The sequence below is a fragment of the Enoplosus armatus genome, chromosome 16, assembly GCF_043641665.1.
Source record: "Enoplosus armatus isolate fEnoArm2 chromosome 16, fEnoArm2.hap1, whole genome shotgun sequence".
Lineage (NCBI taxonomy): Eukaryota > Metazoa > Chordata > Actinopteri > Centrarchiformes > Enoplosidae > Enoplosus > Enoplosus armatus.
Genome location: NC_092195.1, coordinates 9674193 through 9701411, shown reverse-complemented (window position 1 = coordinate 9701411; position 27219 = coordinate 9674193). Strand labels below are relative to the sequence as shown.

The following is a 27219-nucleotide window of genomic DNA, read 5'->3' as shown; positions in this document are numbered from 1 at the left end:
CAAAAGCATAATGATATATTCATCTTCAGTATTCCCTCATACAAAACCCTTTCTAGAGCAGTGTTTCTGAGGTCACAGTGACCTTTGTTAGTGGTTTATTACCTGTGCCACTGGTCACCATTTTCCCCATTAATCTGCAGCATTCAAGGATTTTCAGACGGAACTTCTAATCCCTCCTCAGCACCACATTATGGCAATCCAACCTCATCAAGATGAGTGGTCAAGGGCACATTGGAGAGGGCATTTGAGAAAGGGGCATATGAGGTATGTATTAGTATGCTAGTCAGAGCAAAGAGCTGAGAGAGCTCCTCACACAAATGTGTTGATGAAAATCCCCAGCAAGATGATCACTCATGTTTAAATTGAAACATCACTGATAATGATTCAATAATTACATTATGTTATATATGATGTGGAAAATCCCTTGATATATGGCCGCATTGCCCCAAAACCTCATTTCACTGTTTGAAAAACAGCCATTTCCTGGAGGAGCGTGTGTGGCGTGAGTTGACTGATGCCTCCATACATACGAGGATACGTGATTAGAGAGAGAGTTATGGTAGCAGTTACAATCTCCTGCAGATAAATTTATGGCTGACATATAATGTCGGCACACTCAGCTGAACCCATAGTAAATCCAAGGCATGGACATCCTCTGTCCTTGAGAATTCTGTTAACGTCCCTCCTCAGTCTCCAAAAGCAGATGTACCTTAATCTAAAGCTGCAGTGTTCAATAACTGCACCGTCCTGCATTGATTGATCCTACTCTACTGTAATGGTTAAAGTCCTGACTGTAATAGGCCATACCCATGTTTTTGAATGTTTTATTTTCTTAACTACAACTCATGTATACTTGCGGCGAACAATCTTCGAATGCATGGTGTTCCCAAAATGGGGGTTGAACACCCACAATGATCGTAAGAGAACTCTGAGGAGACACAAGACAATTACATAAAAAAAGCAAAAGAAATTATACATTTTGACACCAAAAATGTTTCAGGCTTTGTTGCTGGTTTGTATTTTTCCATGTGAATTACTGGGTCATTTTACCTCTCCTGGCCACTAAATATTACTGAATCAAAACAGAAAATGAAAAAAATCACTCTTTGGTTAAAGTGGTTTCAACTAGCAACTACTGGCTGCTTGGAAGACAGGAAAATACAAGAGAAATCTGAAACACATAAACATGATTAGCTATATTGTACATTAAATCTTTAGTAATTGGACAGGTGCTGTACTACCATTTCAGTTACGGCTCTGCTACTTACGATTCATGTTTTGTGATCTTACACCATTTTGTACTTGAGAGTTCTGTGATTTGTTTTACTTCAACAATAGAACTTCATTGAGAGACCAAAGACAGTCAAATTTTGGATGTAAAAAACATTTAATTAATTTGTCATAAAACAAATACACACCATACATCTGTGCAATTAATGACAGCCTTAACAACCAGGGAGAATAGCATGATCATAATCACTTCCTTGATTTGTTCCTAAAAAGCATCCGCTCACTGTATAAATGTTTACTTGGATAACAAGTCTAAATATGCAATCTGTATATATATCCAGCAGTGTCGTCTTCTCTGAATCTAAAACACTTTGAAGTGTCTAAGCAAAATACCACCCTAGGGTCACGGCGTTTTCACCATCTTGCTTCCACCCATCAAATCTGTTCAGCTGTGTGCAGACAGACTGCGGGGCATGTGTGCTGTGGGTTTGTCCTGCGACTGACCCATGACTTAACTGGCTGTCACAGGGAGTGAATGGCTTGCCAGCGAGCAGCTGTGGCCTTGGTGCCACAGTCAGGCCCCTGGCCCTCAGTCCAAGTGTCTCTCTGCGTGGGAGAGACATAATAGTGTCAGTGTTGGTGGTGCTAAAGAGCCCGTTTGTTGATGTTGAAGATTTTGACAGAGTGGTCGGCACTGGCGCTGGCAAGCTGGACCCAGGAGCTCTGCTCCTTGATTTCACTCTCTCCGTCAGTCTGTCTATCCGTCTTGTTGCTGTCTCGACCTGCCCGGCCGGTCCTGGGCCTCCAGCGGAGCCTCTTGACCGCCAAAGTGTGGCTTTGTCTGCGAAAGGATGTGTGATGAAGGGAAACAACAGGATACTGCTCTGTATGACAAGCATCAGACTACACATACTCTACTACTGTACCGTCTCTCCTTCTCAAATGTGAAGAGACAATCCCAAACATCTCTCTCTGATCTTGGGATTATTGGACACATAACAGGGAGTTGAAACATATATGTATAAAAACAATAGCTGTTGAGGTACAGAATGGCTAAACTAACTTGATTTCAAAAGTTGTTGAAAAATGCTGACAAAAATGTGGTTTGAGCAGCATTGACGCCTGAGGAGCAGAAGCCTTCTGATACAAAGGCACAATAGAGATAACTGTCTTCAATTCACTTCCGGAGCTCTGCAAATGATGACTCACACACCCATGTGGGATACTACACACACAGAAATACACACAAGTACCTGTCGATGCCTTCCCCCCTAACTGCTGCCTGCTTCAAAGGAACGCAGCCAGATCCAGCGGGCTGCTGCCTTTTTCTCTGTAACACAGAACAGAAAGCTTCTGCCTCTCACCAGCCATCAAACTAAACCACACTACTGTTGCTGTGACACATTGTCATTTACATCTACTGCCAATAGCCATTGGAGGCCTTTCAAAGTTCCATCAGGAAATGAACTTCAGATGAACTGTGTTTGTGTGTGTGTTGTAAAGGATACGAGATGTCCGTTTCTCCACAGATGCTCCAGTCGTGTCCTCCAGCAGGCTCCTGGCCAGGGCTCCACCTGTACAGCAAGATCCTGCCACACTCCAGGCCCACTGCAAGCAGGTAGCTGTGGAAGGCGCCAAAACACACACACATTTGCATTACAGCAAACCAAACCTTCACTGACTACATTCATTTACGGTGCTCAGACCTTAGGGCAGTGACCTAGAATTCGTGCAAAATTCTAATATTAAACGTGGCGGTGAAGTCAGACTTCTGCATTGTGTCTACACAGTGATATTCAGTATTGATTTGCAGCCTCTTCAGTTCCATAGTTTCCTGCCAACACTTGAGCGTAGACTGGCTGAGCCATAGCAGGTAACTTCTACACTTCCTTATGACTTAAAATAACTACAAACAACTTCACATTAAAACAGTGGACGGTGGATCTGCTATTAACTAGTTCTGGGTCGTTGTACTGTCTTATCAAATGAAAAGAAAGAACCATTTACTTGTGGTTTTTCCTCAGCACAAATAAAATAACATCACCAAGAGTGTTAGTATGACAGATAATCAGTTTGAAAAGGACTAAAATAGTTTATATTTCACTTTCAAATTCTTTGCAGGATGTTGTCAGTGTACAGAGCTCAGAGTTCAGCTGGTCGTACTTACACTTACTTACATAAAGTTAGCCATGACACAAAAATAAAGAATTGGGTTGTGTGTGTGTGTGTGTGTGTGTGTGTGTGTGTGTGTGTGTGTGTGTGTGTGTGTGTGTGTGTGTGTGTGTGTGTGTGTGTGTGTGTACCTGTTATCGGCGCAGAGTACGGGGCAGAAAGCCACAGCGGTAGCAGAATCGCCCACATCCAAGATGGAAGAACGAGGTTTAATCTCAGGAGGAAGCACAGAGTCTCCAGAGTCCTCTAATCCGCAGGGTCCCCACACTATCACCTGGACAAACAGACAGACACACACACACACACACACACACACACACACACACACACACACACACACACACACACACACACACACACACACACACACACACACACACACACACACACACACACACACACACACACACACACACACACAAAATTCATTACATTCATGACATTACTACCTGAAAGTGCAATGACTTTTCTTACCATCATTTTATCACCTTAAAAGCAAGGACTTATAGAGTATATACCTTCTTGTCCCGACTGGATGTCACAAAGTATTTGCTGTCTGGGCTCCAGTCACATGACCAGATGATTCGGCTGTGTATGGCTGTGTCTTTCCCTGTGTGTGTGAACAGCGAGAACTGCAGCTCTGCATGGATACAACAAACACAAACAAGTACAGAGAGTATATGAAGAATTCATTCAAACTCAAAATGCTATCATCATTCCTAACAATACATATATTTTGTCACATTTAATTTATAGATCTCGACACTGACGTTTCCTTTTTGATGAGACATGAGCTGGTAGTCAAAACTCTGTGTCACCACTATTATAGCATGACATCAGCATGTCTACATCCCTCCCTCACTGCTCTGTAGCAACAAAGGCTCTCCCGAGCGACAAATAAACAACCAAACAAGACAGAGAACCTCATTCCAGCCCTCCATTTCAGTCAGTTTTGGTTTATGACCTGCTGCTGTTTATTTCCCCAGTCTAAGTCAGTTCAGACCCCAGATTGGTTTTCCCCTGAGAGTTTGTTTGTAAGCTGCTGGCAGCCGCCTGTCTGCGCGTCCGCAGCAGTGCTGCTCTTCACTGGTGCAACCACACACACACAATGGAACCGGCATGTACACGTAGTCATAAAAACCACAGTGTCAGAGTTAAAAACCATGTCGTGTATATACGCTCACAACACTCCCTCTATACAAAGTGCACGCACACACACACACACACACACACACACACACACACACACACACACACACACACACACACTTGAGGGTGTGTTGTTTGGGACACACAGGTGTTGCACCTCCTTCCATTAACACTCATCTGAGGACCGCGAGGAGACACGGTGGGCTGTTCAGTCCGAACACACAGAGATGGAGACCAGAGATGGACAAAGTAAAGTCCATCCAGTAAAGTAAAAAAAAAAAAGAGGAGACACAAAAAGCTAAATACATCAAGAAGATAAGAGCAGCGTATTAAAAAGGGCTACACAGATTAGATAGACAGTGGCACAAAGAAAAGGAGGAGAGGAAAGTGACAGTATCTCCTTAATGAAGATGTCTGGGTGGTTGACCCACGAGGGAGAGGAAGAGGGAGGAAGAGGTGTTGGACAAGGGAAGGGAGGAGGACGTGGTTAGACAAAACAGGTGAGAGGAAAAGGAGAGACACAGTGGAGGTAAGGATAGAGGGAGTCAGTTTGTTTGATCAGCTCTGACTTCGTTTAACCTTCCCTGGTCTGGTCTGCGAGACTGTGTGTGAGTGTGTGTTCTTCACAATCACCTTGAGTGATTCAGCAGCCAACCGGAACAGACGGGACGCCCCCCAACCCCCCCCCCCCCCCCCCCCCCCCGCCCTCCTCTTCTACTCCCTCTACTCCTCTCCTCCTCTCCTCTCTCACAAACACCCCCCCTGCCTCCGTGCAGTCCACCATACAGTGCAGGACTGGTTAGCCTCTGTCAGTGCCCATTACGACCATCCTGAGCTGCCAAAAGAGCCACGAGATGCGTTACCAGGTGCAGGTGGGAGGTAATCCTCCGGGCTTAAATGTCGTGTTCTGCTCACCTTGGATGCAGGATCGGGTTATTTGTCTGAGTCAGGGTGCTGAGATTCTCATATAAACAAACTCTGCAGGAGCATGCTCTTGTTCACAACAGGGGCCCTGCAGGAGGTGAATGGAGAGTGGGGATACGCAGATCGACTCAGGACATTGGCCGACAAGTACTGATCCGATATCAGTGCTTATTTTTTGTTTGTTACAGACTTTAAGTATCTTGTTCTAGATATATTCATAACTATTTTTATATGATGACAGTGACTCAGAAACGTTGTTTGTGGATGGCTCACACCTTGCCAATACCTGACCATGTTGATCAAACTTTTAAGAATTACACTTCAGAATGCTCTTAAGAGTGAACTGAGGAGTAAAACAGTGTTTTGTGAAGTGTGAAGAATAAGGCCCATTTATCATCATATTACTCCTACTTACAGCAAAGTGCAAGAGTGACCTTTAAGAGCAGCTCTCAAGTGAGCGCATGATTAATCACATGTATGTTCAGAGCAGGAATAGCCAATCAGAGACAAGGATTTACACAACATCTACCACATTGTTTATGCATGGAAGGTGATTTCAAACAAAATCAACTGTTTCCACCATCGACAAAAAAAAGGTCCAGATGATTTCTCATCTGCTTAATTTCTCAGACTATGTGGATACTGATAGTGGTGACCTTCCAGAAACAAATCTGTTTCTCTAACCATTAATGTCACCACCACTGAGTTAAATCTGAAAGAGGTCAAAGGTCAAGCAAAACAGACAAAATGAGTGATGAAAAGCTACAAAGGAGGCTTTTAGATTGATGTTTGCAATATGTCAAAAATAACAACAGGCTGTATTGATGTGGGTGTACCTGGTCCCATACTGACAAGGCCTCCGGCAATGAATGAGGTTGAACAAGTAAACATGAAGGCACCTGAGGTATTCTGCATTACTTAATGTCCATCTGAAAGCCCTCATACCCCATTTCAAAGCTTTGCTGCGCCTACTATCCAAAGTATTACCTGCAATAAAGATACTAATACGTTTGTTTAAGGGGGAAAGTTAAAAAAATTCAAATTGTGGTCAGTTTACATAAATATGCAGAGAAAATGTGGTTACATTTTAAATCAAATAAATTAATAATTGTTCCTTCATTAGCTCCTTTTTGGACTAGTTTCAGTCAATGCATCACTTGTTTGGCTCTTCACAGTATTAATTAGGGGATTCCTTCCAATCAGGCCAGCTTGACTTGGAATTTGATTTGGAACAAATATGCGTGGGTTTACCTTGTTTTTAATTAATTTGAATCAGGGAGCTGGTGGTGTCTGCCACTAAGGCCCTTGTGGTCGTAAAAGATCTTGATCTGGCTAGTGAGTGTGTTTGTTTTGGAAGGGAATGAAAGAAAGACTTACTTTTAATCCTATCCAGGATGCATAGCGATAAGGTAATGATTTGTGACTATGTAAGATTAATAAAAATAAAAAAACAATGGTGACACAGTAAACTTTGTTTTAGTACTAATCATATACCTAGGTTACATGTAAACCTACAACTAACAGAAAATATAACGTCAAAAATAAAATTCTCCAAAGAAGAATCTCCTGGCATTGTAAAAATGTAAACATAGGCTCTTCCAGTCTGCATACTGTAAATTGTTTCGTCTGATTTGGCGGGGAATCGGACCCGGGACAGGCATTAAGAATAACTATACAGAAATAGCCAATCTTCTCGCAGATGGTCTCGTTTGTTTATGTAGGTCATATAGAGGCATCTGTAGTGAGACTGTTTCATAACCAGTTAAAAACTCCTTGTAGCTGCTTTAAGCTAAGTTTATATGCAAAGCCCCATGACGGACCTTTATCTCCTCCTGAGCCGTCCTGCATTACAAAACAAAATCCTGACGACTAAATAACACAGACCTTTAAAAGGAGCCCGTATTAGTGACAACTCCTTCCACTTTCTCACCTGGACTTTCAGGTGTAGGCAGGTTCCGTCTCCATAAAGACCAGGTGCGATCACGGGAAACGGCCAATAGGAGTCGTGCATCGGGGGAGAAGGCCATCTGGGTGACGGTGAGGGAGTGGCACGGCAGCGTCTGTAGCTGACGCCATGTTGCTGTACTCCACAGCAGGATTGCTGCGTGCTCGGCTTTAGACGCCTAGAAAGACAGTTTAGACTAGTTCATTTACAGGGAAATATACACAATACAACAACTCCCAAAAGCATCTTGAAACCCATTTGTTGTCTTTTTTTCCTTATTTTATAACTTTTACTTTGTGGGTAATACACTTATTTCCCCTTGTTTTAGATACCATCTTCTCTGTCTTTTCTATCTCCCTCTGAGCCTTTTCTTCTTCCTGTAAAGCACTTTGGCACTTCTATTTTGAAGAATGTTATAGAAAATTTGCTTGCTTGTTGGAAAAAAATTAAAGATGTAAAGGAGGGATGAGGGCAGCTGTAACAAGGAAGAAAAGGGAACATAATTATAAAGGGAGAAAGGACTAAAGCAAAGAGGTGCAGAGGGAAGAAAGGAGGACAGTTGGAAGGAACTGGAGCTGAAGGGAAGAGAGAGGGGGGAGGAATGCAGGGTGAGAAGGTGGGTGAAGTAGAAAGAAAGAGTCAAAGTGAATCAGAGTGATTGTATGCCACAGAAAGACAGAATTGTCTGCACAATCAAGGTCAAGACAAGGTGGGTACCATCAATACCTGAGTGACAGCAGTGTCTACCCCTGCTTGGTGTGAATAAGTGCAGGCGGAGTAAATATGTCATGATGCTCTCTCCTCTGTGATCTAATACCCTTTACTAAGGGAGGGGTGGGGTGGTATGTGGTCTGTGGTCTGGACTGTGACATGGTCTCTGGCCTCAATCTTATCACACTGACCTTGCATGCAGAGGCCACCACTGTCCTAGCGCTGTCTGCAGCCAGACAGAACATCTCGAAGCCGTGGCCGTACCTGGAGGAGACAAAGGAGGACGATCATGGACAGGATTCAAGAAGAACAGCCACACTGAATATGTGGGAGGACAGACAGAGATCAGAGAGACGGGTGAAGAGAGGAGGACAACAACAAAGACGGCACTCCCTGTCTGACAGTAAATTAAGTATTCTGTTATTCCAAACAAGCTTCCAGGCTGAGCCGCCGCCGCTTGCTGACAGGTAAATAAGCAGACAGAGTGTGAAATTAAAATACTGATCTGCGATGACTGGCCCTTCTCCTGCTGACAGAGATGAACAATGATGATGGTCCAGCTAATCACTCACAGCCTAATTACTGTTAGCTTGCCGACTATCACCTGGTTGTTTTTAAATGTCAACAAGTCAGCAAAGTGAATTCACAGCCAGCAACTCAACGGAGAGACTTTGCTCCCCGACGAGGAAGCTTTTAAACGCTGCGGCAATTTGGCCGCGACGGTGAGAGTATTATTTATGCCACAAAAATAATTTGGCCACTTACTCATTTTAATGTTTCTATTATGCACTAAATGCGTCAAGGGGGTGAAGCCAAATGGAGGTAGAAAAAGGCTTTCCAACACATACAATGCCCACACCTTGAATAAGCGGCTGCGCCATACGTCATGTTTATGGCGGATTGACAGGTAAATGGATTTAACATTGGCCACAAATGGAGGCCATATATTCAGCCTGGAGAAGAGGCTCATGGGATGGCAACAAGCTGGATCCTGATTGGCTGATGAACATGGGGATGGAGACAACCAAGAGCTTCGGGAAGTCCATCATTTTTAGATACAATAAACCCTTTGGGCAAAACCAAACAAATACTCTGGAAATGCTGCTTCATTAAGAACAATATGGAAACCCTGATGTCTTTATAGGGAAAGGAAGTATATAGAAATATATATAATGGAGATAGAGGTTGTATGTTGCTGTGGGTTGTCTCAGGACTGTGGATATTGTTTGAACCAGCAGATAACTGAAACTAAAAGCAAGCTAAGAGGGTTTGGATACGCTGTTAGCAGAGAGACATTTGGATACTCACAGTTTCTGGACCTCAGGCCAGAGTGTGTTCTGGAGGAGATGATCCTCTGGTGGGGGCTCTACACACACACACACACACACACACACACACACACAGTTAACAACAGACTTCAAAATCCTTACAAAACTGTCATTTGCATGGCCCTGAAACCTGAGCTGTTTTAAAATTTTTAATTCTAATACAACCCAGTTTCCAATTTACTAAATGAGGATTACACCCAAGTGGCTATTATAATTTCCCTCTTTTAAATCCCTGTACTATTAACTGAAAGAGCGACAGATAGGATACATGTGCATGTGTCTATGCGGCAGGCGTACAAGTTAAAAAGGTGGGAAAAAAAGACAGTGAGTAGCATAAAGAGAGACAGAAAGAGTGAACTACAAGCTACATGGTAGACTGAGAACACGATTGATCGCCTCAAGACAATGTTCTCTCACATTCACATACAGCCTCTTTTAGCATTTAGCTTGCATGAAATCCTCAGCCCTGCAACTTGCCCCCCCCCCGAAAAAAAGAAGCTATTTTGAAACAACTGCAGCTTTATCTTCGATTCTTAACGGCTGCTGGCTTTGAGGGGGATCAAATCTAGCCGGGTGCCAATCCTCTCCTTCACACCGCAGACTCTGCACAAGCCTTGCGCTGCCTTCGTGTTGCATGTAATTGAAAGCTAGACTCCTTGTGTTTTTCTTATTGGTCATCGGCTTCCCATTTTGCCTAATTATTCATTAGTCTCCCTGCCTGTGGAAGCCAATCAAACGAGTGAAAATGCATTGTTAACAACAGTCTCCGCACTTGGTTGCTCCCTACATAGCCCGGGGTCATCAATACTTAAACTTTGCAATCACATAAGCCTGCGTTCTAATTAGCATTGCAGATTAAGGAGTGGCTTCAATCATGCTGATGACAGCCCTTGACACCCTCTAGCCCAGGGGTTTTAAAGCGCCATGCTACGTTCTCTTCATTTGACTCTCATCCATTCCCCATCTGCACATTTCCTACAATTAGTTTCCCTGTTTTGCCTTTGTTTCTTGTACTCTTCTTCCTCCGTGTACCACTGTGTCTTCTCTACACATTAACTCAATGCCATTTCCGTTCCTAAACCCATCCATCTTATGTCACATTTGAGATTTTTCTCTGATTTGCAGTTATTTTGGAATTTTCTACTCATTTTGTAATGAGAGCCTACAATTTTCCTGTCTTATTCCTTTTTTTTCTCTCACATCTCGGCTTCCTGACACCTATTCTTCCTCTTCTCTCACCCACCATCCCTTTCCTCTCATCCCCTCGCCTGCTGTAATACCATCGGCCTCCAGGAGACCTCAGGCACTGTGGGAGTGGAGCTGTAATAACTAACCGTCCGTCTGGCCGCATGTCATTGTCTCTCATAAGAACATCCAGCGACAGGCTGACGGGAACTCTTAAATGTGTACTAAGGCTGCTGAGTGGATCGCAATGAGGAATACGAATCAGGCTATCAGACTGTAGAGGAGACAGGGGTGCATTTTGGTTCTGAAATTATTTATCAAGGAGGTTTAAATTAAATGAGAGTGTACTTAGATTACTGCCACATTTTAGTAATGACCATGTTATGTAAAATAATTGAAAGTGTTGTTTTTGCAGGTTTACAGTACCTGTCATGACGAGTGGGTGGAAGTAAGACTCCTGGTATTGATCAGATACACTGTTGAACTGCCCCTCTTCTTCATTGGTTTTTGGGGCAAGGTCGCCTGTAAATTAAAATGACATTTCTGTAAATATATTTGACTATTACGTTACATGAAAGGAATGGAGATACTAAACAAACCCTCTGCTTAATAAGGCACAGCTGTCTCAACCTACTGTGCAGAGCTCATGAAAATTGATTATCAGACAAAACTGGGCCCCAACCCTGAGCACTAAAAAACACTCCAGCGCAGAGCTGAGCAAGTATTTTACCTTGAAATACAGCCTTGTTGGACAGGCCCAAGGCAGGCGTGCTGGCTCCTTCTGGAAGGTTGGCGGAGTCCTGACAATGAGCAGATAAATGAAACGAACAGAGACACACAGTGTGTCGGATTTTTAAGGAGAGTGAGAATTCCACTCAGCACACTTTACAGTTGGAACACAAAGTGAAAGAGACACTACAAAGAAAGTCTTGGTGAGGAACATGTGGCTCTAAAGGTCATGGATTTAATCACTTGACTACTTCTACGCATCGAATACAAATCACTTGAAAATATAATCATAGATGGTTTCATTTAATTTGGCACTCACACTAGATGTCAACAGCTTTTCTCTTGAGGTCCCAGAGATGTTGGCAAAGTTCTCCACAAAATTACGAGGCGCTTGAAACACTCGCAGGACTTTCTCGTCAGCTCCAGACACAAACTGAAACCTCCCAACCATCGCCAGACACTGCATGTCGTATCCGTGGATCTGTGGCCGAGAGATCTCGTGCCAGGTTACCTGCAGGGTGAAAAAGACATGGAAAGATATTGTACAGATACAGATCTGGTCACGAGGATCCCAACCAGCTGCATGCCTTTGCAGGGGGAAGTGCCAGTGTTTCAATAAGATCTCTGATGTTGTGGAACAGGGTGTCTTGGCCCTATACCCAGGCATTTGAAACCAAGCCAAATACAACACTGAATCGCCTGTTCAAAAAACATTTACAGCTTGAGATGCAAAGTGTTCTCACGGGAGAAGATGGAAAGCTTCACTACAATGGCAGGACTTCCTTTGGCACTGGCATGAGGTGGCAATATACCAAACTGGCATCTTGAATGATGTGATGAAGACTGGAACCTTGATTATGTTTCTATCCAAACTGGAGTGTTTCACCACGCTTCTAACAACTTCATCTGGATAAACCTGAGGTGAAGTAAGTAGTGGGCGAAGAGCCGGGGCTGATCAATCTACCCCTGTACCTCAAGTCTTCATTTTTTCCCTCAAAAATATATCATCACTTCTCAGAAACTCTTTATTATTAAGCCACAGCCTGCAAAAATTCGATCAGGGACAGAGCCTAAACATATTTTAGCCACTGCAAGTAGAGAATCTATTAGGTACAGAGTGTATCCCACAAAGATTAACGGTGTTAAAAAGAGAGCCGCATACTAAGTAACCACTGCTTACAGGAGACAGCCTGAATCCTGATGTCAACATGTTGATGCCAGGTGTGTGAAACATGAGCCATTTTCTATATTGTCTTGTGAATAGAGAAATGTGGCGAGGTACCTCTTCATCTACACTACAAGCTCATTTCAAATGTATCCTTCTCTTTGAGGAAAATGAACTCTGATGTGTATGTGATGTATTAACAGTGTATTCCTATTATTCCTGATAGGAGTGAATGAACTGACGATGTAGGCTGTGAGATTTTTCTATACTGTTTATACCAGGGTAACTATCCCTTTAATGTCTTTAGTATATTCATAATGTCGTTGCATTTTAATATTGCTCCGTAATCTTGCATCTAACAAGACTGCTTTATGGCAATATTAGATTTATAGAATATTTGCATCAGTGTGATAAATTCACATGATTTTTCAGGTATGATTAGCCTACAACAGATTTTCATCTAGTTATTTAATCTAATTCCTAACTATGCACATAAAACATTTAAAACATACAGTCAAATAATGTCTCAAATACTTTGAGCTACAATCAGCTTTGTAATTTTTCTTCTACTTCAACATGTTACAGGTGATTGTTAGCCTATTTTACCTGTTTGGCATCCTGTTTCCTCCACGGAGTGAAGAGTCTGGTGGTCTGGTCTGAGCCCACGCTGAGGATGAACTCACCCTCAGGATCCCAGCTCAGGTCCTGGACTGCATTAAAGTGACCTGATATCACAACCCCAGGTCTCCACTCTCCCTGGTCAGACAGCATTGCAATGGTCAGTTCACACGCTTTCAACTGATTTCCTGTCTAAATCCCCCTCTATATAAACACCATTTCCATGACTACCACCCCTGCCACATTTTAGTAAACCCCAGAACTGGTGTCTATGATTGACAACTACATGAGAGTGGGTCATTATAATTTAGGTGCTTTTGTCTGAGAAGTCGATCTCCTTTGAAACATCTGAATTAGTTATCAACACCTTCAGGTTGGTGCTGAACTTTAAATTCACCTTCCAAGCAAGCGTAATTGAAATGCAGTTATCTCTGAACTGATATTGTGACTTCAGACCCCGACTCTTTCTCAGGGACACCCAACAAAGACACATGCGAAGCCAGTCAAATTGAGTGGCAGACAGGAGACTCAGTGTGACTAATTACACTAATCACAGTCTCTCACACAGTGTAGCTGTAGCAATGCACTGACATTGAGTCTCATTTCAAACATTCTTACCATTCCAGCGCTTCAGGGAAAAGTTGTACATTTCTTGTGTGAATGAAAGAAACAATTTGTGTATTGTAACTGAACAAACTACAAAAATACTGGCATTATATTGAATTTAAGAGTAGCTGAGGCCATGACTCTCACCTCTTTGTCTTGGTCTTTGCACCAGAGATGTAGCGCTCCATGAAAAGCATGAGCCACAATCATGGAGCCGTCCGGACTCATCTGGCAGCCGTAGAAACCCAGAGTGTTGCCACCAACCTCCCCTACACGCACCTGGTGTGGAAAAGAAAAAAAAAAAAAACATGTTGAGGGGGCGATCATCACTGATCAGAAGCATCAACTCATCTGCCTTTTCAACACACATAACACATATTTGACATCAGATGGGTGAAGAACATTTGATTTCTGGGTCAGAGTCACTGACTTGCTGCAGAAAAAGATGAAAGTAACCTGTAATGACATGAATGTGCATCACCTGTCTCATATGGAGAAAACTGAGGTGATGCACATTCATGTTGTTATAGGTTACTTTCATCTTAAAGTAGGTTAGTTTAAAAAAAATGCTGCTATTTCTGAGAGTTTAGCACCTCCTTCCATCCTATATAACATTCAGACATGCAGTTTACAGCCTAGTTGTTGTGGCAAACAGCTGGGTTGTGTAAACCTACAGGCTCAGATTTACAGAAAAGAAGAGGAGTGAGGGAAAACAAGTTAGGGTTCTCAAATCTGTTCTCAGTCTCCCTTCATGACTTATTAACTAACAGCTCCCATAATGGTGGATAGAAGCAAGAAAAAAAACAGCAAATTAAGCTGACAAGTCAGATGAGAAATTATGCAAAATGGGACTTATTATAGTTGAATAAACTGTGTTGTGTTTTTTCTGACAAAATACATTTGTCTAATACAAAATGAAAGCAATTGCAGTGCAGCATATCACACTAAACAAATGGCAAACCTTGAGAAAACAGAAGGATTTATATAAATTGGATTTGGGTGAGAGCCTGTGACCCCTGTGTCACATTCACAGGGCAGCTCATATAGACAATGAAGGGTCCATGGGTTCTGAGCATCCACTGAAAAACCAAACCAATTTAAAAATGCCCAAAATGACTGCCTCTCAGTTCAGAAAAATGCTAGAAAATAAAAATCGCTCCTTTAGGATTCTGACCACCTGTCCAATCTCAGACACCTTGCTTTTGTGAGTCAAGACAATTCTGTATTGAATTCTGTGGTTTCAAATCACTATCTGGGGCAGAAATCCCATTTCGATTTAAGTGCAGTTACCAATTACACTAAAAAATGAAAGTGTACTTGTTTAGACTCTTTCTGAGGTCATTCTAACTCACATTAAAGTTTCTTTAAAGTTTTGCTTTGCAAATTAGAGAACAAAAAAAGAAAAAGAAATAAAGAAGTACATTTAAAGTAAACAGAAGGCAAAACAGACAGAGGATTACAACTAAAAATGAACAATATTCAGCCATAATGCAAAATAAAAAAGCTCCCAATTAGTTCTAAAAATGTAAAAACTGAATTACAATCTGTATTCATTCATCCTTTCATTGACATTAATATCCATAGAGAACAGAAATTACATATCAAAATAGAGAAAACAAAATAATATTAATATCTCATCCGGTTGCTTGCATAACTGGTAGGATTAAATGCAGGATTATGGCATCAGACAGAAATAACTTGAAACAATGTGGAAATTAATCAAAATATTTAAAATCTGAATAAACACATCTTGTTTAAGTAACAGAGAGTTTTTCTAGCCACGAGCTGTCAATATGTCGACCTGCAGCTGGTCTGTACAAGAAGAAATGAGCTTCATCCTTGAAATATAATGGACAGTGCAAGAGGGCAAGTCCCTACTTCTGCACGAGGAGACATTTATATTCACGCCCATCACTTAGTCAGAAATCTTCATTATTATCTACTCGCTCTTGAGAACGATACTTCAATGCCTAACCAGACAAAGAGAAACTATTTACTCAAGGACTTTGAGAGTATTCTGTTGGCCAGGCCAACTTCTCACTGCCATGAGGAATTCAAACAATTAAAAGCTTTATCGGGCCCAGAGGCCTTGGAGGTAAACTGGGCCCAGAGGGCAGATCTATTCAAATCGATAGCAGCAGAACCAACCGTTGAGAGCGCTACACTGCTCCCTCAGCAGCACTGTGGTCTGTATCCTGATATGACTATGTAATATCTCCGCCATCTATAATTAGCTTGTGCTTATTAGCTTATCTTAAATGATATGGACATTGGATGTGAGGAAATATGAGAAGTGCTAAATTCATATACTTGAGTGATTAAAATCTGGAAAGATGTACAGCTTAGCCCATTATCTTTTCTTAAAGCAGGCAGGTAGAGCGAGAGCATGTTTCGCTGCAGCAGTGACCTGAGGCAGACTGCAGGAGAGACACACAAGAATGTGCGTGCATCAGTTACATGTTAAACAAACACGTTGAAAGGCTACACACAAACACACTAGCAGAGGCACGCACATATCTTCGCTACGTCTGTCTACTGTATGTGGCAGTAAAGTGGGGTCCTCAATCATCTGGCCCTCTTAGGGAGCTTGCGTTGGTCATCAATGACCTTCAAAATAATGCCTGTCTGCAGGCTGAAACACAGCGGAACTAATGACAGCGATAAAGGCATGCCTTCACTTTGAATGGCACGATCCTCCAGCCATTCAGTGAGAGAGACAGACAGGTAGAAACAGAGATGGGGAGATTGAGAGAGAATGAGATGCAACATTAAGCAGATTGATTCTAAAATTCTGCACACAAGAGCCTGCCATAAATCATGCAAAAACTCACAGAGGCAAAAAGCCGTCATCTGTCTTGTTTACGAGAGGGGGAACAATATGGATGCACCGCGTGCCTTATCGCTGGCCAGCGGGGGTATGGGGGAGGACTAGAACAAGGGCAGCAAAGAAGGGAAGGCATATATCATTCTCAGAAGGAGAGGAAGAGGGTGATGAGTGCTGAATGAGCTTAGCCAAGCCAGGAAAATCCATACAGTGTGGAGTACAGGTTTTCAAATCAGCTTTTCCAGCTGAAACACTGACAGACGCACCAAGAGTCTTCTTCCCTTCTATCTCTCGTGATGTTGACATCTTAAAGTAAGGACTGCAACTAAGGACTATGTTCATTTTCTATTAATCTGTTGATTTGTCTCAATCAATCGACACGGTCTACAAAATGTGAGAAAAAAAGCAGACAATCCTCAAATTTGAGATGCTGACCTAAAAAAAGTTAATATGGTGAACGTGTTAGCGAACACTTTTCTTTTTTTCACAACCAGCAGCCGCGGAGCAACATTAAAATTAATTTGATAAATTTCGCATTTTTACTGAAAAACTGCTGAAAATCACTCAGCGAGAGTGAACCAAACAGCCAAAACAATGTGCTAAAAGAGGCTAAAAAGCTCCATAGAGTTGAAGTATACTGCAGAGTCAGGTGATAATTCTCTGTGCTTTTGTCACTAGGAGCGACACATTTCACATTATACATCATCATCATTTAATTCATTAATTCATTGTAAAGCTTTTACCAATTAATCAATTATGAAATGTGTTGTTGATCGATTTTCTTCCTTTTTCAATGAATTGTCATTTAAGTACGACATGAAATCAACTTTTACATGTCATTTTTGCTAAAAGGGTTAAAGTTAAAGAGTAACTTAACAGTGAAGAACAGGTGGATTCCAGGACAGCGTGACATCAGTGTTGGGTGTGGTTACAGGTTCAATAGAGCATACTTCCAACCACACCCAACCCCACCCATCTATGATGCTGGGTTTGGTCAGAGGTGTAATAGGCTTGAAACTTTCTACCAGAGAGGGCAGCAAAACAGCCTCTCAACCTGGTGTTGACTTACTCCTCGTAAACATGCACGTATACATTATTCAAAAATATAAACTCATTTTGGTTTTATTGGCTTTTCTCGGTCCGCCATATGGTTAAGTGTAACTTGTACACAAGCCAAGGGCTAGGACCTCTTCTCTCTCAAAACACACACACAAACTGACAATCCCCCCAGGCATTGTAGTGGCCCGCTGTGGTCAGTCTGAGATGTTAATTACCAGTGTGTCTCGTTAGTAAGATGTGCTTTACGCAGCGGTGGGCCCGGCCACCCCACTGCTAACCTCGCTCTCCATTAAATCTCACCAATTACTCTAATCAGCGTGAAGAAGTGGAGCACTTCTTTGTAAAAATCGGCTAATTAAGACACACATGGCTGGTCATTTGGTGCTGCAGAATCTGCTGTGCCAAAAACTTCACCGTCCCGTAGAAAGCCTTTGTGAGGCCTATTCAGATTACAGCAAAGGCCTTTATTTCTGTCTAACGTGTAAAGATAGGAACAAAATGTAAATACAGTTTAATTCACTGACACTTCATTATTACACATGTGCATCTGTGTGTGTTTGTGTGTGTGTTTATGTGTGTGTGACAGAGCTTCAGAGGTTAAGCTTCCTTTATAGGCAGGGAACCTGTCAGTTCAAAGGGTTTGGCTCTCGTTTGAAAAAAAAAAAACCCGATCAAAAGGAATAGAAAGAGAGGAGGAGAGAAATAGAGAGGAGACGCATGCTACGCACTTTCACATTCAACAAAAAGGTTATTTCAGGTAGGGGGTTTATTTTTTATTTTTGACATCAAGAGGAAAAGTCCTGAGCTGTGGAGGGAGATTGACCACACCAGACTTGATTTCAAACGCCAACTGCTGCTTGTCTTTTCCACTGACCACCTTTGTCTGATAAAACTAAGAAGAATATGTGACATCCGCACTGGCTTCAGGCCCTAATCATCGTCCCTTTGTCAGAGAGGACAATCAAGACTTTCATGGTTGCTCCTTTCTGCTCGTCACTGTGGATGTGAATGATGAGATCAAAGGCGCAAAAATGTGAAAGTGTAGAATCTTTCTCATCACATCCGAGTGTGATCACACACAAGGTGCCTGCCATGGCGAGGTGAGCCATGTCTGTGCAATGGGATGCGTGTGTGTATTTACGAGCATGTGTGCACACATTGCGGAATACATTCTGCGTATGTGAGCATGTCTATGTCAGTAGTTTGTGTCTGATATATTTGTGACTGTGCCCATGAGTACTTGTTTCTGTTAGGTACATGGAAAGGTAATCTGAGGTACTCCTGAACCACCTGAGAATTTGCCAGGCCTATTTAAAAAAAAAAAAAAAAAGAAGCTGTGGGACAGATGGGCAGAACTGCTTTTTCTTCACCATCCACACTTAAATTTAGCCCCATTCTGGCACAACAGCAGCTGTTGGGAGCTAAGAGAGATGAGGTGGAGGGGAGCGAAAAGAAAGGAGAGAGATTATGTGAGAGAGGGAGATGAGAGAAAAGGAGGTAAGTGGTGAAGAAAAAGAGGAGGTGGACGACAGAAAATGACAGAAGGCAGGAGTGGGGAGTGAAAGGGAAAGACAGATCATGGAGGAAAAAAATAATGAGAAAGGTGGTGCAGGCAAAGGCTATGGCATGTCTTCCACCAGCCTCTCCATCCCCTGTCGGATGTGTTGGAGAATGGGCCGTAAAAGAGGGGGTTCAGTGTGAGTGAGTGATAGAAGGGAAGATGGGGGAGGACAACCTCAGCTTGTCTAAACTCACAGTGGTGCGCCAGGCTCGGCGCCTCTTCATCACTGTCTATCACTTCTATTCCTGACACCTCAATGTCAGGGAGAGTGGAAACCGACGCAGGGGCACTGACAGCAGGAGAGAGAATACTAGGGGAGGGCTGAAGCTCCGGATCATGTCAAGAGCTATTGAAAGGGAAGCTAGCAGAAATAGAGAGGGAAATTGGTGTGTGGGTCTGTGTGAAAACCCTGTGATCCCCTCAGAGAGTGATTGATACCGCGTGTGTGTATGTGTGTGTAGGGTCTGTGTATCTGCATACACCCTCCTTGTATTTAAGTCAACACTCACCTGCTCCACCCAGACTCCAGATCCCTCCTCAGGGGCCCAGAGGATCATGGTTTTGTCCATGGAGGCAGAGAGCAGACAGAGGGGCTGTTGTAGCTCGCCACCTGCAGGGGGAGACAAAGAGACGCTGAAGAACCCAATACAGGAGAAGCACACACAATAACGGCCAACAGACAACAGTCAATTATTGGGCCAGTGGTTTTTCAACTTTTTGGGCTTATGATCTGAAACACTTATGAGCTGTTGTGATGCTCTTTTATCAGACTGTTTCATTTGAATAGTGTGAGGCCTGAAGAGGTAACTAATGTCCCACAAGATCTAACACTAAAATAGCAAAGATTAGGGAACAGATTTAATCATCTCACAACCCATCAGATTTACCTATAGAGCCACTGTATTAGGCCTTCTATGATTTATTTCTAAGGCAGCACAGTAACCATGATCATGCTTTTGTCTCCACAATTTATTAATGTTGGTAGCATACGATATTGACACTTAGTATTTAGAATGACTGCTCTGATGCATCAAATCAAGTGCTTCCTACATGTGTTTACAGGTAAAAAAAAAAATCTGACCAATCACAGGCAAGGGTGCTTGGTTAACTGGTCTTCCCAAACACAGTGGGAGCTGCAGGCATTTTTCCTACAAAGACTAACTGCAAGGAGAGCGCAAGTGCATTTTATGTAGGGATTTATGAAGAGATTCCTTTTTATTAGGAGGCATGGTATCATGTTATTATAAATATTAGAATCTATGCTTAATGATAATAAAAAATATTGTTTGTAAAGATGGAAAAACAAAATGTGATTTCAATATTGAGTAAAATAATTGTGACTACCTTTGCACTATGCACTCTGCATAATTACTGCATAATTGTGCAGCTTTACTCACTTGAAGTATCTGAACATAATGACGTGTGATGTACACAAAAGCTGGGACGGGTGTGAAGGGATCTTGATGTGATGAGCTTTTAAGGCAACCAGAGTAAAAGAGAAGATTTAGCACATCAGTCAGCCTTTCCCTTGAGAACTAATTAAGCCAATAACTTTTCACACCCGTTTTTTCTCCTTTTTTTCTTTGACATCATCACCGTCTCTTGCTGGCTTTAGCAGTAGCATCGTAAGACACAGGGAGATAAACAATGTCTCTCAGCTTAGCATGCAAGCCAATCCATTTACTACCACAGGCTGTAGAAACAGAATACGTGGTGGAAATGTTTAGTGGGAGTTATGTCTGATTCTGAAAGAAAAGGTTGGATTCACTTTCTGACAAACACTACTAAGAGATTTTAGCAGGCAGCTACTGTCAGTTATCTAAAAATGTTATGAATAATGACAAATCACTTCCCTGCTTTTTAATCAAGGTACCTCTGCAAAGTGGAGGCTGCCAGTGGACTCCATAGACCCAGTTCTCATGGCCTGCCAGGACCGTCTCAAGAGACACAGCAAACACCGAGGACACGTCTGTATCAGAGAGACAGAGAGCCCAGATGACCTGTTTTATGCTATGATCAAGAGAAAGGTAGCTCATTAACTGAGAAGGTACATATCTGCTTTGAAAAAGAAAATCTCCTTTTTTGTGGCAAACTACATGTAATTATAAATATTCCATTATAAATCAATTACGTATGTATTACGCCAATAAATGTAAAAAAACACACACACACACACACACACACACACACACACACACACACACACACACACACACACACACACACACACACACACACACACACACACACACACACACACACACACACACACACACACACACACACACACACACACACACACACACACACACACACACACACACACACACACACACACACACACACCCCATAACCACCATGTGCCATTAAACCATCAAAAAGCGTATCGCTTCATTTGGTTAATTAGCACTCTTTTCATAATCAAGCCTGCGCGGCTCGCTCACCTCTCTCCTTCACTTCAAAAACGTCCTCTTTCATTTTGATGATGGTGTGATCGTCCTCTGTGCGGGCGTCTGTCCCAGACTTGGCACACAGCCTCCACACTCTGATGAGACAGTCCTGTGAACAGCTGGCTAATAACAGCTCCCTACCTGAAAGAGCCAGAGAGAGACCCTGAAAACCTTCCAGAGTGAAAGACATATTCCATCAACTCTTAAACTACCCTGTTATTGGACTGATCAAAACTGCTTTTGTATTGTTTACTCTCCAGCAGTGCTTTGATTAAAAGTGTGTTATTATCAAATATGTAATTACTGTTGTGGTGTTCAGCAATAATTTGAGAAGTGTAGTGCTTAATATACTTCAGGTTGATAAAACCTGCATAAATTGGGGGTAGCGCAACACGCTGTAAACCAAACACTGATATATTATCACCTTATGAATTTGATATGATGAACATGTTCGCAAACAGCGTCTACACATTCACCAGTTTGTTAACTGTTATCAAGGCATTACAGAAGAATGCTGCTGACTGTGACGTGGCCAGTAAGACAGCGGGAGTAAATGCCAAATATACACAGACAGGTGGTAAACAAAGCACATGCCACCATCTCAGAGTGCCCCGGTCTGTCAAATTACGCATTTCAGGTTCAGTCCAATGGCCACTGGCCCAGTTCTTCCTCTGCCAAGATAAACAGACGTAATAAAAAATGATGATGCTACCACCTAAGGCCTCCTGCATGCTGGTGGGTGAGAGGTAGGAGAAAGGCCTTTATTGTTTGTCAATTGTGATGTACAATTGTTTTTTGTTTTTTTTAATGGAACATTGTTTTTGAGATATTACCCATAAGCAACAAATAAAGTTGCAGGCTGAACTGCAACTTATCTTGAATCATGAGTGTGGAGTTTTTCTTAATTCATTACATTTTAAAACATTTATTGGGTGGGGAGGGGGGCTAAATCTTATATTTCATTTTATAAAAAAGCGAAATCCTCCACAGTTTTATTTATATTTTCGTTGGACCCTCCCCTTGACGCTGGAAAGAAAATGCAATACCCTCCCACCAAGATAAAAAACACTTATAGCAAAATTAACAAAGAGGTGAAAATACAGCCACTCTCTAATTTTGAATGAAGAGCTGCTAAATAAACTAACCATGAACAGCTCCAGCTCTGTGACACGGCACTCTGAATTATAAAAAAAATAAAATAAAATAAATATTAATGATATCAGATGATGTAGTCAGACATCTGATGTGTATGAGATCAGATGTCTGACTGTCTCTGCTCTAAGAATGTGTCTCATGTTGATTGTATAATTTAAAAGTCATGTTAAAAGAGTGATAATAAACTGGGTAAAGCCTGTGGTTGACATATGAACAGGTGATTTTATACTAGTGCCGATTTTATTCTACTAGTAAGGTTGATGGAAAGAAAATAGGATAAAGACAGAAACACAAATATAAAAAACAGCATCGTGCTCTGAATCCCAGTGTTTAACAGCTATGATAAACTGCACCTCTAATGCTGCAATCTGCCATCTGCCAAGTCATAAAAGAACAGAATGATTTATTTAACTACTATCACTGTGGAGAGAGGGTTTTGTCATTCCAATGGGGATATTTCATATCAACAAACTTCTCTCTGTCTCTTTGCTGGCTCGTAGCTTGGCAGCGTGGAGTAGGTCATAGACTGAGTGGGACGGAGACACTGGTGGAGAGGGCTGGTTAAGGAGATGAAATAGCTTTTACACAGTCAGAACAGTGCAGTAATGAAGTGCCCTTGAAGAGGGTTACACAATTAGTAGAGAGCCTGGATTGGATCCATGCATGTGCTATCACAATACAGTCAATAGCACACTGGTTTGTGAAGCTGGACTCAAAATAACGTGTTCAAAAGCTGTGCATGGTGGCTAGTTTTGATTTTCTTTGTATCTAATGATCTAAAAAGAGGAATTTGTCTTTTTGCTTGCTTGCTTTTTGCTTTAAGAAGGTCAAAATGCACTTGTCTTTCCTCATCAAATTGGTTGAGGGCTTTGACTGTAAATCTCCACCCACCTCTCAGCATTCAGCCAATCACTTGTTATCTGACTCTTTCAAAGCCCAATATTATCCAGCTTTGCTTATTTAAGATAATTCAAAGATACTGGAGAACCACAAGCACAAGCTTTTAAGCCTATAGTCTTTGTCTTCAGAAGACAAAGACCACCATATCAGAAACAAGCAGAAAAACAGGTAAAAAAGTCCAATTTAACAAGTACTGTTTTGCTCATACAATGTCTACATAAGTCTTAATTAGCCATCAAGCAAACATTAACAATATATCTTTATTGTCAAAAACATCTTGCTAGCTTGTCAAAACCCGGCTGACTGTTGTACAGAATATATCTTCAAGGCTTTCTGGTTAAAGGAAAGGTTTTCCGAATTATGGAAAATATACAGTATATTGTATGTATATCTGACCTTGAGTTAATTGAGACCGGGATAGTAACAGTTTATTAAAAATAGGTTCTACATCAGGAACAGTAGTACTCACCTAGAGTTGCCCATGCCACCCCACGGACCCAGTCTTCATGTCCTTGCAGTGACATGGCTTTCTGGAGCTGTTAGCAGTTTAAAAAGGTCAAATGTTGAAATGAAAGATTTGGCACAGAATACATGAGTGAGCTGCCCCTGAGAGAGTATCGATCTGAGCTTACCTGTCTGCTGGACTGCACATACAGATGCACCTGAGAGTTATCACCCCCACAGGCCAGTATGGGAACTGTAAGAGGAAAAGAAGCTTAGGTTTTCACACACGTTAAGTACACACACGGCAGGTTGCATACATTTCCATCTGGGGCTTAGGTTTCATGAACAGGAGCGAGGTGGAAGTGAAGGATGAAGAACAGCATCAAACTGACGAAAGGCATGTAAACTAGAAAGGCGAAATGACATGAGACACTTCAAACGCATGCTGCATTTTGAATATGAGATTCAGTTACAGGCACTAAAGCAGTGGTGCAAATTTAGATGGATGACTTGAGAGGAAAAATGTCTGTGTGTGTGTGTGTGTGGCGCACAACTTAAAGGGTGTCTATGTAGGAACAGTTTAGGCTTACCTCTGCTGCCTGGCAACAGCGCCAGAGAGACATCCATCATGAAACTGCTGCCAAATGATAAGGTATGAAGGCACTCAGCTGAAGAACACACATGCACATGGAATTAAACTTTCTGATGCCATGCGAGTAATACTGCTACACAATTAAAGAATAATATATATAACTATATGGGTTTTGGTTTTTGTGTGAACAGAATTGATACATTTTTTTCTACCCTAATGTGTGGAGGCCAAGGGTCTTTCAAGCTGCCACAATCTCCATGCAGACACCAACATAACATAGATAGTATTTTTATCCGGGAATATGCCCCAAGGTTATGTCCACATACACGCGTTTAATTTCCATGACTGTCAAGCAGCATCAGCGTTCATCTGCACTGACAGGTGGACAGAAACTTTCACCAACGGGAAGCTGTTATGGGTGACAGCTTTGGAAAAAAAGTCAAGTAGATACGGATGACAGCTTGGAACACCACTGATATTCAACTATGTGCAGAAATTAAAGCAATATTACAATTAACACAGCTGTTGTGATTTTGTCAACTTACATTACTTAGAAAATAAAAACACTATATATATATATATATATATGTTTATAAAACATAGGCACAATGTCATAGATGTGATGCATCCTGAACAGTTCTGCAGCACTGCAGAGGTGAAGCAAATGAATATGTTATTGAAAACATTGCCATGCCCTCTTGCAGCCACTAGGGGGCAGACACTCTGACTGTAACTGAATTAATAAAAATTTAAATTTTTTTATCAAGTAATATGTGACTCTGTTACTTTCTGGATAGAGTACCATATCCAAAAACATGCAAAGCACCTGGTGGAAAATTAACCAGTTTTGCTTGTTCTTGCAAAGATGACTTTTCAAGAAAGACTTTTTTTTCTCAAAATAATCACAATATCCTACAGGTGGTTTCTAATTTAAGGGTGAATCTAAGGCGATGACAAATGATTACTTACAAACACAAAATGGTTTATCTTTTGGACTTTTCTCTATTTTCTTTTTTACGTTTTTATTGAGGGACTCTGTATAGTTTTACCTCATTCCTCTATAACTATTCAAATGAAACCATCTGAGAAGGGAAAATCCCTTGTTGGGACAGATGTTGGGAATCACCCAAATTAAATCAATCATACCAAACTACTTTATTGACATTACATACTGACATTATTCTTATTACAGACTGACACTAAAATGTATTGCCAGTTGGGTTTTTTTGTACCTTCTTTGGCTTCATTGCAGAGCCACAGTCTGACTGTGGAGTCGGACGCTGAGGAGGCCACCAGGATCGTTGAGTCCTTCACGTAGATGGCATCCACAGCACAAACTGGACCAGTATGGCCCTTGCACTCCACTGACTGGACAAACTGGAAACAGCAGAGCACATTTTAGAAGACATCTATAAATAAAGGCAGGAAACCTTGAGTCAGAAACAGTGACTGATGAAAAAGGTGGCTTACCTTCCCATTACAAGCCTCCCAGACAATGAGCCGATTGTCTGAGCCTCCGGAGACAAGATGACTCTCTGGAGCTGCCACAACAATACCAGCACAGTTGAGTAAAGATACACTATATGGCTAAAAGTACCACTTAGTCACAATAAAGGTTAATCTTAATACTACAGCAAACAATTATAGTTTTATACAATAGTGTAGGTAACAGTTTGGGGAAGGCTTTCTGAGCTCCAAGGAGAATGGTTTTACAGGTTTGGTGTGCAACACCTTGTTGGATGAACTGGAACACCGACTGTGAGCCAGGATTGTTGCTCAACATCAGTGCCTCACTAATGCTCTTGTTAAGAGTAACATGGCAGCAAATAACTAAACTTTACACCAACTTTGCACACGTGTTTTAAAGCCACAATGAAGAAGACTAGTTGAAAACTAGCCATTTACACCAGTAATTCAAGTTTAGATCCATAGACTGAATTAAGCCTTCATAAAACATCTAACTTCCACTGGCACACAAGCCGCTGTACATTTGTTGTGGTGGCAAATCAAATGGTCGAGAGGCTAACATAAACCGATCACAACCAGCAGTTTGACAGGTCCATCAGTGACATCGGTTTCCTCCCTCTCCACACTCACCACAGTCCTCTCTGTGAACCCACTGGACTGTATTCACTCTGCCTGTGTGTCCATTCAGCACAGCGACAACTCTTCTCTCCTGAAGTAAAAACCAAATGGTGTCTTTATTAAGGTAACGAACAAAACATAATACGCTTATTGACAACTATGGGATGCTCGCTTATCGCTAGCTGTGACAACTAACAACGGCAGCTAACTTTACAGTAGAAGTTAGACAGATTTTAGTACCTGTGGGTCATACAGAGCCACGGAGTTACATGTCCCAAATGCAATGGTCCCTCCACGACCCCAAGAAACAACATTTGGTGTCCTGTTTGCACAACAGGCTACATGGCATGTTTCAATTATGGGCGCCGCCATCTTGAAAGCTGTCGT

At 41.9% G+C, this 27219-nt stretch overlaps 1 protein-coding gene across 1 annotated transcript; it reads right to left on the bottom strand.

The window, feature by feature from the left end:
• Positions 1-1368: 1368 nt before the first annotated feature.
• Positions 1369-27219, bottom strand: elp2 (elongator acetyltransferase complex subunit 2). Its single transcript, XM_070921490.1, has 22 exons — positions 27073-27219; positions 26845-26923; positions 26218-26288; positions 25980-26124; positions 24746-24823; positions 24344-24408; positions 24181-24247; positions 21651-21797; positions 21080-21175; positions 19716-19816; positions 13910-14041; positions 13145-13294; positions 11693-11884; positions 11375-11444; positions 11071-11166; positions 9440-9497; positions 8323-8395; positions 7406-7598; positions 3921-4042; positions 3534-3676; positions 2739-2852; positions 1369-2071 (listed from the first exon to the last, which is right to left on the bottom strand). Exons 1-22 carry the CDS (start codon positions 27202-27204, stop codon positions 1876-1878), a joined length of 2520 nt encoding a protein of 839 aa, XP_070777591.1. The 5' UTR covers positions 27205-27219; the 3' UTR covers positions 1369-1875.

Bases quoted from the DNA above. Each gene is read 5' to 3' on its own strand.
- elp2 (XM_070921490.1), bottom strand. From the start codon at position 27,204: ATGGCGGCGCCCATAATTGAAACATGCCATGTAGCCTGTTGTGCAAAC. The intron at 24,409-24,745 runs GTAAGCCTAAAC...TTCCTCTTACAG, and splicing joins GCTGTTGCCAGGCAGCAGAG to TTCCCATACTGGCCTGTGGG. The intron at 14,042-19,715 runs GTGAGTGTTGAC...TTTCCACACCAG, and splicing joins CTGGAGTCTGGGTGGAGCAG to GTGCGTGTAGGGGAGGTTGG.